The sequence below is a fragment of the Bufo bufo genome, chromosome 5 (assembly GCF_905171765.1).
Source record: "Bufo bufo chromosome 5, aBufBuf1.1, whole genome shotgun sequence".
NCBI classification, from domain to species: domain Eukaryota; kingdom Metazoa; phylum Chordata; class Amphibia; order Anura; family Bufonidae; genus Bufo; species Bufo bufo.
The window spans coordinates 173,800,769-173,821,081 of record NC_053393.1 but is presented as its reverse complement, the minus strand read 5'-3'; the positions used below and the strand labels follow the sequence as shown (position 1 = coordinate 173,821,081).

Below are 20,313 nucleotides of genomic sequence, written 5' to 3'. Positions count from 1 at the left end.
ATGTTGCAGACCCGCTCCACACCTTGAGGGGAACGATAACTCAATTTTCAATGCAAGCAGAACTTTGCCATTAAAGAGATTATAACTGATGACCTGTCCTCAGTATCTGATCAGTGGGGGTCGGACACCTGGGACCTGCGCCGATTAGCAGGTTTAGGAAGGCACTGGTGCTCCTGTGAGCACTGCGACCTTCTCTCAGCTTTTCCTAGGCCAGTGAAGACACGTTCATCGGTCATGTGGCATAGGAGCAGTGAATGGGGCGATACCAAGTGCGATACCAAGCACAGCTGCTATATAATGTACAGTGCTGTGTTTGGGAAGCCAGCGGCAATCACAGGAGTGGCGGTGCCTTCTCAATCAGTTGATCGGTGGAGTACACCAGTGCAGCGATTGCATAACCACTGCTCCGTTCCCTTATATGGGACTATCAGATAGCCAAGCGATGTACTGGGTAGTGAAGCAGTGGAGTGGGGGTCACACATGCGCTCCACAGCATAATAATTCACACAGGGTACTTAGGGACCCCCCAGAGGTCATACATTTAGGAAAGGGTAAACCGACAATCTGATTAATATCCAATACACACACATTTATGTCTGTCCCATCATATTTTTAGGATTACCTGCAAAGTCTTTAACATTGACATTTGCACCAAGACGAATAAGCTCCTTCACTTGACCTATGTCTCCTCGTATAGCTGCCATGTGCAATGAAGTTTCTCCGCGTTCATTTCTTTTATTTACTTTGTCTTTTTGTCTTGTGGAGGATGTTGGCGTTTTCTTCGGAGTTGGTGTGGCTTGTGAAGGGTGATTTGGGGTAGAGTCTGTGGATGAGAACGGCCACATGAAATTATTATCAGTCCTACAGACTGGACACACAAACTGAACATTCATAGCTAGGGCTTTTCAACAGGCTTACAATTATTTTAAGTCACATCTGAACTTCCCCTAAATGCCCTCCTTTTTTATTTGAGTCCAGTATCCCATGCTCGGTGTGCGGGATGTTACAGGTAAGGCTACTTTCACACTAGCGTTCGGGGCTCCGCTTGTGAGCTCCGTTTGAAGGGGCTCACAAGCGGCCCCGAACGCATCCGTACTGCCCCAATGCATTCTGAGTGGATGCGGATCCGCTCAGAATGCATCAGTCTGGCAGCGTTCAGCCTCCGCTCCGCTCAGCAAGCGGACACCCGAACGCTGCTTGCAGCGTTCGGGTGTCCGCCTGGCCGTGCGGAGGCAAACGGATCCGTCCAGACATACAATGTAAGTCAATAGGGACGGATCCGTTTGAAGTTGACACAATATGGCTCAATTTTCAAACGGATCCGTCCCCAATGACTTTCAATGTAAAGTCTGGACGGATCCGTCTGAAGCTACTTTCACACTTAGAATTTTTTCTAAGCTATAATGCAGACGGATCCGTTCTGAACGGATCCAAACGTCTGCATTATAGGAGAAGATCCGTCTGTGCAGACACCAGACGGATCCTCTCTGAACGCAAGTGTGAAAGTAGCCTAGCACGTTTATACACATCATGACCCAACTGGAAAGGACAGTGGTTAGTAATTATAACAGACTAGCTGGGACATCCCCTAACTAAAATAGAAAAAGAAAAAAAAAAACATGCCATCCCGGTAATCCTTGTACTGCTGTGGATTTGAATACGGACAACTTCTGGCTATTAGATATTAAGTGGAAGCTCAGAATGCATGTGTACATTAGGTGCATGCCAGGTCAGCTCCAGGTTTATGCGTCAAATGTGAACATTGGCTCCCATTCACTTGACACAGGTCAAAAGAACGTCCTTTTGACCTTTGTTGGTCTGAAACACCAGATTAGTGCAGTCAACTACACTGATTTATACAGAGCCATCCATATGTCCTAATAGATCACTTTGGGTTGTCAAGGTTTGATGACCCAATTAACAACCGGTATCAAAAAGTGAAGACTATCAGAACAATGGTGTATCAGGGTAAAACATCATTCTGTCTGAGCTGCATGCCCATTCACGTTGGCAGGCTTTACCTGGGCTGTTGTCTCTGGCAGTCATCTGCATGAGCAGAGCCATCTGCTTTCGCTCAGATAAGGGGTAACCAAAGAGGATATTGACAGGAGTAGATTTTTTGCTTCCGGACTCCTTTTTCATCTTTTTTTTCTCCGGTCCTTCTTTCTCTGAAAAGCGCAGTAGACAAACCAGTTATAAACGTTTGCACGATCTTCATTTTTGTATTTACAAGCCATGCAGATTTTACTACTTTCTGAATATTTATTTTAAGAACACAAACTGGTGGTGGCAGCATTATGGTCTGGGGAATGGTTCCGTGATATTCTCTGGGCCTCAACCGATTAGGGTAGGAATCCATCCTTGCAGATCACATACAACCCATACATGCCGTTTGTCTTCCCCGGGGCAGAAGGGATCTTCCAGCAAGAGAATGCGACATGTCACATGACTAGAAATGTCCAGCATTGGTTGGAGGAGCATGAAAAATACTTTCAGCTACTACCCTTGTCCCTAATTCCACAAGCTCGAACCCAATTGAGCATCCATCTGTGTGACCACCCCGATCATACTGATCGCTCTATGGAACCTCCCCCATACACCCCCCCCCCCCGGTGCTCGGATGCGAACACATGCGGGCTGCCATCTTTTCTCACAAGTCCGGCGAGGCAAAGGTCAGCCCTTACCTGTGCCTGTGTCAGGAGCCGGTCTGAAACAAATGCGGTCAGCGAGAGCAGGCAGTTCCAAGAACAGCCCGATGAAGGCCCCCGGCGGCTGTTCTCGGAACTGCCTGCTCCCGGTGACCGCATTTGATTTCAGACCGGCTCGCGGCACAGGCACAGGTAAGGGCTTACCTGTGCCTCGCCGGACTTGTGAAAAAAGATGGCACAGGGCGAACAATGCGAACTGGCCATCACTGCTGCTGTCAGCATGGCTCCAGATACCTGCGACAACCTACCAGGACCTTATTGAGTCACTCAAAGCCCGTCTAGCTGCTGTCCATGCTGCGCACAGTGGTTACTCTGGATATTAGCTAGTGGTCATAATATATATATTTCTTGTAACTCATGATTGCATATGCAAAAATTCTTTTTTTAATCTTACTACCATAAATCATCCATGTAGGTTAGGCTTTGGGCTGCAGTAAACGAATATTTTAGTAATAGAGTATTCTATCGATTATTTTTTTACGATTAATAAAGTAACCTAATAAGAAAAACCTTCTTAAAATAACGTATTTCTTTATAAAAACAATATTTTTATTTCTTACAGTGTTATAGCACATAACTGCACCCACATAAGGCTTCTTTCACAGCTGCAATATACATTCTGTCAGAAGAGCAGCCAGAATGTACCATATCGGGAATAGCTGGATACTACTGTTTTGGCCGGACAAAAGAAAAAAAAAGAAAAAAGCTTCAGGGTTGTTGCGATACCAAAATTTTGATTCAATTTCGATACCATAAAAAAGTATTGTGATACTAGATACCACGCGAAAAAAATAGAACACCAAAAAAGCCACTTGCATTCCGCTTTTTAAAAAAAATGGCGAATGGCGCAGTTTTTATTTTAAATTTTTCTGTTCCGGCATTCACCGCATAGGAGATTTTTTAAATATTTTAATAGTTTGGACTTTTCAGACATGGCAATATGTCATATGCTTATTTATTTATTGTTTATATATTTTATTTTATATGTAAAATTGGGGTGATTTATACTTAATATTTAGGTGTTTTTTTTTTACTTTTTATTTTATAACTATTAGCCCCCTTAGGGGCTAGAACCTGGGATCTTTTCATCCCTTGTCCCATTCACCCTGATAGAGCTCTATTAGGGTGAATAGGACTTCACACTCTCCCTGCTGCCCTGTGCATAGTACACACAGCAGCAGGGAGATTACCATGGCAGCCAGGACTTCAGTAGCGTCCTGGCTGCCATGGTGACCGATCGGATGCCCAGGATTACACTGCTGGGGCTCCGATCAGAACTTCCACTGCCACCAATGACTTTAATACTGGGCGGGGGTTGAGGGGGGCGCACTGCACCACAAATGTTTTTAATACTGGGGGGGGGGTGTGCATTGCGCCACCAATAATTTTAATACTGGGTGGGGTTAACTGCCACTGCCGCTGATTGCGGCTATGTGATTCTGCTGCCAGCACCTGCCTCCTGTCTTAAAGGCTAACTATCATTGGTGGCGCAGAGTGCCCGCCCCTCCCTCTCTTTATTGGCAGTGTCGCTGACAGCAGCACGCTCCATGTACTCTGATGCTAGGCTGCGCAGTAGGGCAGCCTAGTATCAATAACTGTCAAATCCCGGTATCGTATCGAAACGAGGACAAAAGTATCAATTGGGTATCGATATTTCGATACCCGCAACAACCCTACTTTGGGCGATACCCAGCATGTATGCTGAAACATGGCCAAATGGCCTTGGACCACATTATAGTCAATGAACAGACTACCAGAGTTCACTGGCTACCATAACGTCCCCCTTCCCTAGTGCCTCCATGCCATCCACCATGTCCCCCACTCCCCCAGATCAGCCCCTCCATGCCAAATCAAAGGTGCCCCCATTAACCCCTCTCTCCCCCCGCCAATAACTTTATACGTGCCAAATCACAGGTGCCTCCATTAACCTCTCACCCCCCCCCACTCACAATAACTTTATACATGCCATTGCCAAATGACTGTCTCCCCCCGCCAATAACTTTATACATGCCATTGCCAAATCACAGGTGCCCCAATTAACCCATCCCCCCTCCACCAATAACTTTATACATGCCATTGCCAAATCACAGGTGTCCCCATTTCCTTCCATCCATCAAACCCCCCCCCCCGCGCGCCCCTGGTGCTGCTAACTTTATACTTACCTTTCCTGGCAGTGCGGCGTGCGCTGACACATGGAGTCCGCAGGAGACGCGTCTTAATCCCAGCATGCACTGGGACCTGACGTCACACACAGCGTCAGCCAGTGCGCTGACGATATGTGAACGCAAGGCCCTGCAGCGCGGTGCCGAGTCCGGAGACCATGCAGCGGTGAGCGAGAAGCTTCATTTCACTCCCGCTCCGTGGTCATGTGATTTAAACGAATCCTCAATGCAGGGAAACTGCATCGAGGATTTTTTGGCCTCAATTTCAAAAAATCGGCTATTGTAAATGCAGAAGAATCTTGTTATGGCATATAACCCAAATCTTTGGATAACATTTATATTTATTATATCCTAAATGCTGAAATCTCATCATTTAGTGGCCAGTGTGAAAACCGCAGGATCTTATGTTTTTTTTTTTGTTTAAAATTGTTCACAAATATGTTAAACATCAAAATATGATTTAACCAATAGGTCATTTTCTGATGACCCATGTCTTTTTGGCAGGTGACAAAATGATGTATTCATCCTCACGACACAAGGTCTGTATAGCGCTATTCATACCCATCACATATATTTAGGACTATTCCCAATAAGCAGACAAAAAACATGGCAAATTGCCTTTTCAGCAGATTTTAGCCTCTTGTTCTCAGTGGGATATGTGCTGAGTGGTAAACTGGCTTCATGCAGAGCCCAGGCACTTCTCCACAGAGGGCAGAAGTCACTATAACATCCTAATTAAATCACCCAGTAACACACATTCTGCCGTCCTACAGATGCCACCTACTGAGTGAATCGCAAAAATCTTGAAATGGTTTCCTTTTAAGAAACAGTATCCGATCAAAAAACGTCAATTCTTGTCCCAGCACGTTTAGCTTTGAGGCAGAAAACATGACAAGCGATGGTTACACAATATCTGGCACGTAAAGAGCTTGTGGAATGTGGCATGGGCAGTACATGGCGGCACGCACACTAGGAGGTTTACAAACCCACGTAAAGAGGAGCCGTCACCTCTCCTGACTGTTGTAGTAACTACTTGTATGCCCCATGTAATGACAATTCTGGAGCATCTATTCTTAGGACTCCATACTGTGCGTCCTCTATTATTTCTACTAGAAGTTTATGCCAGCAGTCTGCAATAAAAGACCATCTGAGTGTTACCAGTTAGGAAGGGGGTCCCTGCACAGTCTGACAACCCCTGTAACTCCCTCTTTTGTTTGGACTTTTACAGACAGACCAGTCACTGCGACCAGAGAGGCAAGGGGATGAGTGACTCCACTACAGCAGCACAAACAGAACTCTGCTGCCCAGAAACATTGCAGCTACAGCAGCAGCCATCGATCCTCCTCATACGGTGCACTAACGAGCAGCCGACTGTCGGGAAGGAACGCTTTCTTCCCGATAACTGCCTGCTGGTTGGAGCATGTAAACCCAGTATTAAGCATCTTGAAATAAAACATTGTCTCCTCACAGCAGCAGTAAACTGACAATGGATTACCTATCTACATCGGAGGCTTTCACATTTGTGATGCCTGATGCAGGCCGGTAAGTAACATCTGTCGTGGTTAAACTGTTTGAAGGTTTTCTAAGAGATGCTATCTTGGAGCACATCAATGAAATAAGCAAATAACGCCATATCAGCATGGCTTCGTGAGGGATCGGTCATGTCAAACTAATTTAATCAGTTTCTATGAGGAGGTAAGTTCTAGACTTGACAGCGGCGAATCAATGGATGTCGTATATCTGGACTTCTCTGAAGCATTTGACACTGTACCACATAAAAGGTTAGTATATAAAATGAGAATGCTCGGACTGGGAGAAAATGTCTGTATGTGGGTAAGTAACTGGCTCAATGATAGAAAACAGAGGGTGGTTATTAACGGTACACACTCAGATTGGGTCACTGTCACTAGTGGGCTACCTCAGGGGTCAGTATTGGGCCCTATTCTCTTCAATATATTTATTAATGATCTTGTAGAATGCTTGCACGGTAAAATATCAATGTTTGCAGATGAGACTAAGGCTACTTTCACACTGGCGTTCGGTGCGGATCCATCTTGTATCCGCACCGATAATGCAAATGCTTGAATCCGTTCATAACGGATCGTTTGCATTATTCACTCAAATAAAAGTCTAAGTCAAAACGGATCCATCTGGACTTACAATGAAAGTCAATGGGGGACGGATCAGTTTTCAATTGCACCATATGGTGTCAGTGAAAAACAGATCCGTCCCCATTAACTTACATGGTAAGTCAGGACGGATCCGTTTGGATCCGCATCGTCAGGCGGACACCAAAACGCTGCAAGCTGCATTTTAGTGTCTGCCTCAAAATTGCAACGGAGACCAAATGTAGCCAAATTGATGCATTCTGAACGGGTCCTTATCCATTCAGAATGCATTGGGGCTGAACTGATGCGTTTTGGGCCGCTTGTGAGAGCCCTGAAACGGATCTCACAAGCGGACCCAGAAACGCCAGTGTGAAAGTAGCCTAAACTGTGTAAAGTAATTGACATAGAAGAGGACAGTATTACTGCTGCAGAGGGATCGGGATAGATTGGAGGCTTGGGCAGAGAAGTGGCAGATCAGGTTTAAAAGGGTTTTCCGAGATTCATTTATTTTTTTACTGATAATCTATCCTTTTGATAGGTCATCGGTATCTGAATGGCCGGGGTCCGACAACAGGGACCCCAGCTGATCAGCTGTTTGAGAAGGCACCAGCACTCCCGTGAGCACCGCAGCCTTCTCCCTGCTCACCAAGCACAGCACCGTACTTTGTATAGCGGCTGTGCTTGGAATCGCAGCTCAGCCCCATTCACTTTAATAGGGCTGAGTAGCACCGAAGTCATGTGATCAAAGGGCGTGATGTCACTGGCTGCCTTCTCAATCAGCTGATCAGCGGGGGCTCTGGGTGTCGGACCCCCACCAATCAGATACTGACGACCTATTCTGAGGTTAGGTCATCAGTAGGGATGAGCAAGTCATTTTGCATAAAACATACGAGCTCCGTACAGTATTAGAATGTATCTATGAGCCGAAGTTATTATTTCGCGAAGTATCTCGAGACTTCGCATAATAACTTCATAAATTAATTTCTATTGTAAAAAAAAATATTTCCCAAATTTGGGTTCAATTCCAACTTCTCCGAGTTCTGGAGATAGTTTTTTACAATAGAAATTGTACTTTATTTTTAATGGCATTGCACTGCCGAAATGAAAAACAGCCAGAAATTCTTAAAACATTTGTTTGATATTGTTTGCTATCAATATTGAGAAACCATTTCTGATGGGAGTATACATGCAAGTATCTGATCGGATACTGGTCAGCCTATCAGTCTTTGACTAGGGGTATTTTTAACTTCAAAAGGGACTTTGGTTTTTATTTTCAAACTGAATATGGTTTCACAAATCATACACTTTGTACTTTGGGTTGTTTCTCATAGTTGTGGCCACTAGATGGCACACACTCTGTATGCTGACCAAAGCTACAGGACTATTGAGAGATCACTGATGCCTGCAGACATGTGAAGGAGATGTTTATGAGGAACGCTCAGTGAAAGCTGCTCTTACAAGGCCCTTTTCACAAGGCTGCTGTCATTTTCTTTTTAGTGGATTGCAAGTTATATACCGGAGAAAATATCAAGCCTAGACGGAGTGCACAGTGCAATCATGTGAGTACAGTACAAGAGACCCGCCATCAGACCGGAGGTGACTGTGTCATAAATCACAAAGATGCAGTCAGTCAAGGTTTGGGAAGCCACGGTTGGTCCAGGAGATGTGCACGACACAAGGACCACGTAGCCTGGATCAAGCACAGTGGTGTGCATCAGCCCCTACTCCCTCTAATGTGCAGGAACCTTCAGGGCTACCTGGAGAAAGCGCAGATTTGTACGAATGAAAAATGGAACAAAATAAACATTATTTTATCACATTTTTTTGTGTGCGGGCCACGGCCGCGTGCATGAGGCCTAACTCTAAGGCTACCTGCATACGGGTGCACGCTTGTCCTGCAGAAATTCTGCACGAATTTCATTGTGGATTTCTGTGCATTTCTGCACCACATCCGTATCAAAATCTGCATCTGCTACTTCTGGATTTTGTACGATTTTGCCGCAGATCTCAACCTTCCATTGATTACCTTTGGGAGCGAAGACCTCCCGCATTCATTGCTGCTGTTTATACAGGACCCCCGTCGATCAGCTGTTGGAGAAGGCAGCGGTGCTCACAGTAGCGCCGGGGGCCTTCTTGCTGCTTTCCGCAGGCCAATGACGTCACGACTATTTCAGTGGCCTGGGCGCAGCTCAGCCCCATTCACATTAATGGGGCCAAGCACAGCGCGGCAGCTCCCTGTAACAGCTGATCCAAGTACTGGCATCCCCGCCGATCTGATGAGGAGGAGGATAGGCCATCATTCTATTTACTGGGATAACTCCTTTACTAGCAGTTCAGGTCAGAGAACGATCACCCAAAGGTGGGAGGCACCAAACATTTCTCAGCAATCCTGCTTAACATTAAAGAAACAATTACAACAGATTTACAAGTAATGTGCCAAACAAACATTATTTTATAATAAGTCATTTTTATCTTTTACAAGGAATATAAATAACCATTATACATTTGGTCACGTTACTAAAGTTCCCCATAGACATTATACTATGGTCGGCTGGACCTGCCACGCTCCGTGGGATCAGCTGACAGTCTAATGTGTATGGGGAGCTCCAAACTCTCCCTAACAATTGATCAGGGGAGGGGGGAAAAAAGAAAAGAATCGGATTTGAATTTTAACACCAAATGCTTTTATTCTGCAAGGAGATAAGTCGCCATCAGAGATGTCTGGGAGCAACTGTGTACTCGCTCTCTCTCTCCCATGAAAACATTCATACTACTTGGCCAAGCATGCATGTGTATGGGGGAGCTGGGAGAGATGGCTGCTAGATGAATGGGCCTTACACTAAACCTGATCAGTCAACGGTCTTTTCTGATACAGTTTACACTTGCCCTAAATGTGACCCATTTCCAAGTCAGAAAACAACGTGCAGAGATCATATACGCAGTTTTACCTGTAAATGTGCTGTAAGGAGGAGTTAATCGCTCGCCCCAGTTTTCACTTGTGTGTCCTGCTTCAGAATCTACAGGGTTAAAGGCACAGGAAAGAAGGGAAGAAGGAAACAAGTAAAGAAGAGGACAGCTTGATAGCACAAGTAGAAAAGAGCTGGACACCCGCTGGTTTAACGTCCTTATGGAGATCTGTGGATTCTGGGCACAAGGTGACAGAGCCTCCTAGATACCATCACTGGAGAGGACCTGTACCATAGCTAGGCATTCAACGTGCCACCGGGCATCCTCACGTCAGCAACAGAGACCGATTCAGGGCTAACAAGGCCGCAGACACTCTGCATAGCATCTGTATTGGATTCACTTATATTAAATACTAAAACCTTTTCCATTTCCATCTGTGTTGTGTTTCTTTACTAGATATGAAACCAGTGCGATACCTCAAGCCCTACTGGTTGCCCTACTTATAAGCAGTCACTTCACCCCAGCAGCTGTGTAACCCTGTAGGCCTCTCTCCACACCTGCACATTGCTAGACATTAGGCCTTCCCTTTGCTCAACGGACAAGGTCTAATTTTAGGAAAAAGCACAGATGCGGCTACAGCTACAACAGCTTCATTCTCTCAGACAATGCCACGAATGTCTGTACAGACACAAATACGCAACATCTGCTCAACAGACGGCATGACAAAGAAGCCACCGGACCCCTTCTTCCGAAACAGTCCCTGAAATCTTCAGCACGTTTAACAAATACGTATGAAAAATGAGGGGGCACACGCACACGGGAAACACTGGATGATTAGGTAAATATTATTTAATATTCTAAAAACAAACCCCTAAAATATACATAAAACATATAATGTGACAACCTATAAATTCACATATATGTCATTACTGGTGGCAAAATCGTATATGCGCTGGCGTGAACACTGCTGTGGGTATGGTGAAATCACATACAGTCCGTACAAGCAATATCCCAATTCAAGTATAGATGCATACGACTGCCAGTGTGCAAAACCGTATATGCGCTGGCATGAACACTACTGTAGGTATGGTGAAGTCACATATAGTCCATACAAGCAATGTCCCAATTAGTGTAGAAAAATGACCGCACAATGTGTTTCAATAATTGTGGTGGTGTTGGATATCCGGAGAATCACACCAGTGATTCTATGAACTGTGTCCAATTGTGATGGAACACTACGTTTAACAAATACCCCTACTATGATCACACATCTCATTGATTAGGGTGTAACTACTGTATAGGGGTCTCTTAAATGTGTTCCTCCAACTACAAGTCCTCAGTCATCACCAGCCAGAAGAACAAGACCCATTTCATCCAGGATCAGAAGGTTTTGCATTCTTTTTCCCTCCTTACGGGGAGTCTGTCAGCAGTTTTGAACATGTTATATTGCTGGCAGCACTAGGTAGAGGCTGGGGAGAGCAGTACTAACATAACTTTAGTGGAGCTTTTATGATCATGAGTAATGTGAATGTGAAGTTTTATTCTGCCCACCACTATTCCTGCCCAGGAGGTGGGGCCTCACTGTAAAGTGGCCCATGCATTGAGCCGCTTTATAGTCCCTCCCACCTGCTGAGTGACAGCTGTGGCAACCAACCAGAAGACAACTTCAGCTGTCATTCACAGCAGAGGGGAGGGGCTGTGAAACATGCTGAGCCGCACCTCCTAAGCACTTGCAGAAATGATCAGGATAAAACTTCACATTCACACTACTCCTGATAATAAATGCTCCACAAAAGGTATGTTTATACTGCTCTCCCGAGCCGCTACCTAGAGCTGTCAGCAGTTGAGCAAAGTCAAAACTGCTTACAGACATGCTTTTAATAAGAACATGAAGGATAAAAGATAAAACTGAGGGGAATTTTTTATTAGGTGAAAGGAGCTAACAAGACAATGGGAAAAAAAAAATGATGGCACCACAGCCTCTTTGCTGTACAAAGAAATCTCCCCATTTGGGCTCATTCACACAAACGTTGTTAGGCCGTGCCCGTATTTTGGCCTGCAAACAGCGGGTCCGGACTATGCAGGCACTGGCCATGGGGTTCGTCTCCGTGCCTCCGCACCGCAAAAAAATGGAACATATTCTATTTTTTTGAGGTGCGGACAGATCACGGACCCATTCAAGTTGAATGGTTCTGGATCCGCTGTGGCAGCAGCACGGATGGTGCTAGTGCATTGGGGACCGCAAATTGCGGGCCCCCAATGTACGGAACAGCCAAACAACGGCCGTGTGAATGAGCCCTTATGTAGCAAAATACATGGGATAGTCCAGGAACTGTACCTCTAAGAATCAAAGCATTGCACAAAACACTACACCATTCCTAAAGTAATATCCAACAGTGGTCTACATTCTGTAACATGACTGCGCATTTTTTATAAAATTATTTAAATTTAAATTAGTTTTTCTGAAACTTAGGGTACTTTCACACTTGCGTTGTTGGATTCCGACAGGCAGTTCTATCGCCAGAACTGCCTGCCGGATCCAGCAATCTGTATACAAACAGATACCATTTGTAGACGGATCCCGTGGCGGATCCGACACACAAATGCATTCCAATAGCGGATCATTCTCTCCGGTTGTCATCTGGAAAAACGGATCACGTTTTTCCGTAACACTTGGGGCCGGATCCGGCATTAATGAATTTCAATGGAAAATAATGCCGGATCCGGGATTCCGGCAAGTGTTCCGGAATTTTGGACTGAGAAAATACTGCAGCATGCTGCGGTATATTCTCCATCCAAAAACCGTACAGTGACTGAACTGAAGACATCCTGATGCATACTGAACCGATTGCTCTCCATTCAGAATGCATTAGGATAAAACTCATTCGTTTTTTTCCGGTATTGAGCCCCTAGGACGGAACTCTATACCGGAAACGTTTAACGCAAGTGTAAAAGTACCCTTAGCTCAAAACACCCTGCATATTCTTTGTGCCTGCAGTCACCACTAGGGGGAGTATTGTTTTATCAGAGACTTCAGTGTACACAGAGGAGCAGATTAACTGTAGACGGCATAAAACTAGACAGGCTGTCTAGACTTGCACCAAATTCATCACAATCAGGCCTCATGCACACGACAGTAGTTTTTCTCGGCCTCCGTTCCGTTTTTTTTCCGGATAGGATGCGGACCCATTCATTTCAATGGGTCAGCCAAAAAATGCTGATAGTTCATCCGTTTGTGTTCCGCGTCCGTTGTCAGCTTCCCTTCAGCAAAAAAAATTGTTCATGTCCTACTTTTTTCACATTTGCGGACAAGGATCTGTGGAAAAAAACGGATCCTCCAAAAAAAAAAAAAAAATGGATGCCGCATCAGTTTTTTTTAACGGACGCACAATTTGCGGACGCAAAATACAACTGTCGTGTGCATGAGGCCTCACTCAGGCTGGATGATCAATTTAGTTCGTGGCCAGAAACTTTTGTCTATATACAAACTGCAAATTGCAGCACGGTTTTGGTGCAAAATGGTGAATCTCACACCAGACCCCATAGTGGCTAAGCACAGAGGATTTCTCTAACACTAGATGAGCCAAATTACTAAAATTAGGATAATGTCTAGGGCAGTGGTGGCAAACCTATGGCACGGGACCCAGAGCCCTCTGTGTGGGCACCCACACCCTGGAAAAAGTCTACGGTGTACCAATATGCCTTAGACTCTTCCTGCCATCATCAGCGCAGGGCGCACTATGAACAGCACAGGCAGCGCAGTGAATGCAGGCAGGCTGTTATAGCTAAATGGTAAAGTACATGGAGGATATACAGTACTAGATTGGACTGTCGTATTCAGGTTGTTGGCACTTCTTGATAAATAACTGGGTTTTGGGTTGCAGTTTGGGCACTTGGTCTGTAAAAGGTTCGCCATCACTAGTCTAAGTGAACGCTCAATAGTAAAGGTGAGCCATAATGTGGAGTAAGCTTCTAAGCTCCCTCTAGTAGTGGCTGAAGGCAGCTAGGAGTCTACAAAGGGCATTTGGAGAGTATTAAAGAAAACTATTAGTGCAGAATCTTAGATCTATATTGGAAAAAATAAAAAGTTTTCAAGGCTGGATATTCCCTTTAAGTGATTAACACAGCAAGGACACTGGATGCCAGATTCATATTTGTGGTACAGTGTGAGCCTAAAACCGTGGAGGTTACAGTAAACCCAGTCCTATCCCGCAGTCCATCATACTTTGTACTGTACTAATAACTAGTAATCTTTTTAAAAATTCAACGTTAACTTTCTCATTCATTTCTGTCTATTGAATTTACCAGTGTCAGATTCTCGTTCTTCTTCTCTGGGTGGGCTGATTGTGAAGGGCAGTTTTCGTTTCATTGATGACTTCTCTTTCATATCTTTCCCAACTTCAGTTCTATCCAGTTTTGGAGTCCTGGCATAGGATGCCATTTTTTCCTTATTCTAGAAAAAACACCATTAAGAAATATCATAAATTGCAGTTTATCTAGCAGGACAGCAAGTTGGAAAATGCAACATCTAAGGAGAAGTAGTCACTGTATCCCTCTAGGAATGCCCTGATCCGAAGCACAGCTGGCTTAGTGGTCATCATGCAAACCGCATGGCGCTCCATCAGATCGGGGGAAAGGGACCCCCACTCTCGGGATCAGTGGGGGTACCACCGATTAGTTAGTTATGCCCTATCGAACACAACCATCTCCTGCACTGAAGCTCATTTTATCATCAGCTCTGGTTTTCAAGACATGGATTTTGGTTGACACTTGGGCCTCTTTCACATGGGCGTTGCGGAAAAATTTGCGGGTGCGTTCCGGGAACACCCGCGATTTTTCCGCGCGAGTGCAAAACATTGTAATGCGTTTTGCACTCGCGTGAGAAAAATCGTGCGTGTTTGGTACCCAAACCCGAACTTCTTCACAGAAGTTCGGGCTTGGGATCGATGTTCTGTAAATAGTATTATTTTCCCTTATAACATGGTTATAAGGGAAAATAATAGCATTCTGAATACAGAATGCATAGTAAAACATCGCTGGAGGGGTTAAAAAAAAATAACTAAATTTTTAACTCACCTTAGTCCACTTGTTCGCGGCCCGGCATCTCCTTCTGGCTTCATCTGATCTCTGTGCAGCAACAGGACCTGTGGTGACGTCATTCCGGTCATCACATGGTACGTCACATGATCTTTTACCATGGTGATTCACCATGGTAAAAGATCATGTGACATAACATGTAAAGACCGGAGTGACGTCATCAAAGGTCCTTGACCTATAATTAATGCTCACCACAGGTCCTATTCAGTAAAGGGGACAGAAGGAGATGCCGACATCGCGATCAAGTGGATTAAGGAGAGTTAAATTATTTATTTATTTTTTTAACCCCTGCAGCGCTGTTTTACTTTGCATTCTGTATTCAGAATGCTATTATTTTCCCTTATAACCATGTTATAAGGGAAAATAATAATGATTGGGTCTCCACCCCGATCGTCTCCTAGCAACCATGCGTAAAAATCGCACCGCATCCGCACTTGCTTGCGGATGCTTGCGATTTTCACGCAACCCCATTCATTTCTATGGGGCTTGCGTTACGTGAAAAACGCACAAAGAGGAGCATGCTGCGATTTTCACGCAACGCACAAGTGATGCGTGAAAATCACCGCTCATGTGAACATCCCCATAGAAATGAATGGGTCAGGATTCCGTGCGGATGCAATGCGTTCACCTCCCGCAACGCATCCGCGCGGAAAACTCGCTCGTGTGAAAGGGGCCTTAGACATTAGACTACAATGTCCGGTCAAATCTATGGGGACTTGTCCCAACCACATTGCTAGCCAAAAAATGTAACCAGACAGGATTTCTAAATCACTATTTAAAGGCTATGTACACCTTTTCCAACAATTTCTTTTGTTAGTTTACTTTCTAAATGCCAAATTAAAGGGGTTGGCCACCCTAAGTATCAAAAATCCAAAGTGCCCTAGACAATAGCCAAAACCATGAAGTATTTCTATCATGTGACATGTACTGGCTATATGTCAGTTTTCTAACCTGTTCACCATGACGCGCCTCCCTGGAGGAGCTCCCCAGACCGGCTGTGTGGGAGGAGCAGCTGTAAAGTGAAAGTAAAAATCCCAGCATGCATTGCAGCAAGCGTGTTCAGAGGAGCAGTCACATCTCCATAGAGACAAGAGCCCCTCAGATAATATCAATAACTCAGTCATCAGTGAATAACTGCTGTACAGACATAGCAATAGGAAGTACCCCCCCCCCCCCCAGTCCCAGCAGCACACAGGGATATGATGCTTAGGTATCATACATATGTTACTGGGGGGAGGGAGGGGCCCTGTTCATAAACTTGCTGTAGGGCCCGGTCATTTCTAGTTGCACCATTGGATGTAAGCCATGAACAGAATGAATAGAGGGGGAGATTTATCATTTCCCTTGTTTCTGAAAAGTGGCGTTAAAAAGTTGCAAACTATGGTGTTTGCGACTTTGTAACTGTGCCTTTAAAAAAAAAAAAGGGGCGTGACCAGTCGCCTCAACAAATTTATGTTCATTTTCGCCAGTTTTCTGACTCAAGTGAAGCCAGAAATCAACAACAGCTCTGAGTGGTCATAGATTTCTGTTTAGGTGCATGGACTGCCGGAGGAGGAGGGGGCTGTTGAGCGGCGGGACAGATCTCTGATGAAAACATTTGTACAAATCGATCTGCTCACATAGAAAGGAGACTCCTGTCTATCATCACACGACAAGGCTACTTTCACGCTAGCGTTAGCAGGGTCCGGCAGGCTGTTCTCTTGCCGGATCAGTGCTAACGCTAGCCCACGAGTGCCTCGGAAGTCCGCTCCGGCCCCATTCACGTTAACTGATGCCCAGCACGCTGCGTTTTTTGTCCGCACGCCTCTCGGCATGTTTGCCGTGCTGCGGCCGCATCTCCGACCTGTCCCCATTAAAGTGAATGGGGCCGGAGCGGACTTCCGGCGGCACTTGTGGGCTACTCTTAGCACAGATCACTGTTTACAGTGTCACGGATCTCTATATGCAGTGGTGGGGGGGTCACATATAAACATGTACAGAGTGCAGGAAGGAGAGGGCGCACATTTATAGATGGTGAAACCAGTGACTGCTGCTGATATCACTGACCTCAGCCATACTGACAGCTCACAAGGGGTTAAAGCTCCTGAACTGTTGGTCTGGCTGTAATATCATGTCTGTGATAAGAAAAATTACGGTAAGCAGAGGGGCCATAAACAGGACAGACACTGGGATTGCTCACAGTTTGTGGTCCACAGCACTTCCCTGGCTCTGCTACATCCTCACATGTTGGCAGGATCCTCTCAGTACAGGGGAAACAGAGGGGGCAGAGTCTGCAGTCAGATCAGCCATCACAGCTCCCTTCCTCCTGCAAAAGGTTTCTTTATTTCTGCTGTTAAAAATCTTCCTGCTAAGCCCCTTCAGCCCTGCACAGGCAGGAGAGGTAGAAGGCACCTCTGGTACAAGCAGGGTGCTTCTAGGACCCAGCGGCACAGGCTTCAGGCATGGACAGGGAGGCTGCTGTGGGAGCAGGACAGGAGGGGGCGTGGCTTCCAATAGCAGGAAAACCAGGCAGATCCGCGTCACAAGATCTATCAGTAAGTGTAAGATCTCCCTACTTTCTTTAGAGTTTTAATAAGTGCTAACAGAGTGGCCAACCCTTTTATCAACTTTCTAAATAGTCTTCCCTAAAAACTTCCTAAGGCTTCGTTCACATCACCGTTCAGCCTTTCCGTTCTCCTACCCCATTTAGGGTCCGTTAGGTTTCTGCTCAGAAGAAGATTTTTGAAGTGGAGACAAAAGTCCTGCATGCACAACTTTTGTTTCCGCTCCAAAATCTTCTTCTGAGCGGAAATCCAACGGACCCCATTATAGTCTATGGGACCCGTTCGGCTAAGGCTACTTTCACACTGGCGTTTTGGCTTTCCGTTTGTGAGATCCGTTCAGGGCTCTCACAAGCGGTCCAAAACATATCGGTTTTGCCCTAATGCATTCTGAATGGATGCGGATCCGTTCAGAATGCATCAGTTTGCCCCCATTCCGCTTTGGAGGCGGACTCCAAAACACTGCTTGCAGCGTTTTGCTGTCCGTCTGACGAAACTGAGCCAAACGGATCCGTTCGGACACATAATGTAAGTCAATGGGGACGGATCAGTTTTCTATGACACAATCTGGCACAACAGAAAACGGATCCGTCCTCCATTGACTTTCAATGGTGTTCAAGACGGATCCGTCATGGCTATGTTAAAGATAATACAAACTGATCCGTTCTGAACGGATGCAGAACAGGAGAGATGGTAAGAGGACCCAAGGAAGGCAGCTCCCACAGATATAGATGGGAAGGAAAGCAGACACAGGCAGTCTGCAGGGGGGAGACAGCAGCATCCTAGGCACACAGATCCAGCATGTAGGGCATACCTACATGGGAAAAGTCTGAAACTAGTAGCAGGTTGCATATCAAGGAGTCTGAAAGGGAATGCAAATGGCAAAGTACAAAACACATCAAAAAATATTTTTACATGCCAAAATTCTCCATAGCCGTTAAAGCACAGCCATGGGCATGGAGAGTATAAACTGGCAGTATAGTGCCCATGTACATCTCAGCTTTAGGGCTCATGCATACAAATAGGGATGAGCGAATGGACTTCGGATGAAACATCTAAAGTTGATTCGCATAAAACTTTGTTTCGATACTGTACAGAGCGAGCGTTCCGTACAGTATTAGAATGTATTGGCTTCAATAAGCCGAAGTACCTTAGAACCGAACCAGAGTTTGGGAAATGGTTTTTACAGTATAAATCAATTTCTGAAGTTACTATGCGAAGTCTCGTGAGACTTCGCAAAGCAATAACTTCGGCTTATCGAAGCCAATACATTCTAATACTGTACGGAGAGCTCGCTCCGTACAGTATTGAAACAAAGTTTTATGCGAATCGACTTCGGATGTTTCATCCGAAGTCAATTCGCTCATCCCTACATAAAACGGTTTTCTTCATCAGTGTCCGCTTCATATTTTTGTGCATTGCACACTGACCCATTAATTTCTATGGGTCCGCAAAAAAAAACAAAAAAAACAACACAGTACACGGATGTAACCCAAGTGCTGTCCGCATCCGTTTGTCTGTTCTTCAAATTATAGAGCATGTCCTATTCTTGTCTGTATTGCGGACAAGAATAGTAATTTGTAGTAATGGCAGTGAGCAGGGGCGTTGCTGGGTTAAAACATTCTGGGCCTGGATGTACTGCCTGCCAGCTAGATACAACTGTATTGCCAAACATGGGACTGTATGTTGAAGGCAGCTGTGGGAGGGGGTGATGTTATTTACATGGGACTGTATGGTGGAAGGAGGAATATAACTACAGTGGGCATTACAAATACTGGGGGTACTTCAGGGCGAGCATTATAACAGTAGGGGGCAGTATAAATACTGAGGGCACTGTAGGGGCATTTTAAATCCAGGGGACATTGAGTGTTCTTATTACTACTGAGGGCTCTATAGGAGGGACATAGATCTGCCTTATTTATACTAAGAGTACTATGGGGGGCCTTATTACTACTGAGGGGTCAGTAGAGAGCTTTATTACCACTGGGGGAACAATAGAGGGCCGTATTTCTACTGGGGACTCTGTGAGGGCATTATTAATACTGGAGGGCTCTTCAACTAATGGGGGCACTCTTGGGGAGCATTATCACCGTTGGGGGCACTGTAGGGACAGTATTACTAATGAGGGCATTCTAGAAGGGAATTACTATTGGTGGGACTTTGAGGAGGACTATTACTTTGGGACCACTATTATTTCTTCAGGATAGTATTTGGGGGTATTGGGGAGCACAGCGAGCAGCAGGATAACACTGTGGGGACTCCAGGTTGGGGGATGATGACAGAAAAGTGAGGCTAAGATGTGTGTGTGTCACACTCTGCAGAGACGAGGCGGCTGAGAGAAGTTGTCCGGACTGAATGGAGAAAATGATGAGAAGATCTACATCAGAGGAGATGCCACCTGGGAGGCCCTGGATGTGACAGGTAGGTGCTGCTGTATAGCTAGTATAGTAAAATGCAGTGTGCGGGGGGGAGGGTCGACTTAGAGAATTGGGCCATATGCATTGGGGCTTGGGCCCCGGATCTTTTGAGACCCTAATAACACCCCTGGGAATGAGAAAAATGTGGATTGTCTGTATTTTGCGGACCGCAATACAGACATAATTGTGTGCATAAGCCTTTCCAGAGATATTCTCACCTAGAAACAATACTTCCATAATAAAGTGCCCAGTGGAGCATGTAATGATGACAGGAACCACATCTGAGAAGGCTCTGTGTGAAATAGGAATACTGAGGTACAGGATTGGCCTATACATCTCTAAGGCCTCATGCACACGACCGTTGTTGTGTTCCG

At 45.4% G+C, this 20,313-nt stretch overlaps 1 protein-coding gene across 5 annotated transcripts in view; it reads right to left on the bottom strand.

Annotated features, from left to right (window-relative positions):
* Positions 1-20,313, bottom strand: part of ANKRD12 (ankyrin repeat domain 12) — a 122,666-nt gene that overhangs the window by 48,210 nt on the left and 54,143 nt on the right. For 3 of the 5 annotated variants that reach the window (XM_040432030.1, XM_040432029.1, XM_040432031.1), the window contains exons 3-6: positions 14,191-14,338; positions 9,927-9,995; positions 2,022-2,168; positions 623-823 (exon numbers count right to left, since the gene is read on the bottom strand). In XM_040432030.1, the coding sequence (XP_040287964.1) occupies positions 623-823; positions 2,022-2,168; positions 9,927-9,995; positions 14,191-14,338 (565 nt within the window). The remainder of the gene's footprint in view (positions 1-622; positions 824-2,021; positions 2,169-9,926; positions 9,996-14,190; positions 14,339-20,313) is intronic. The other 2 variants (XM_040432032.1, XM_040432033.1) reach the window with 1 other exon arrangement.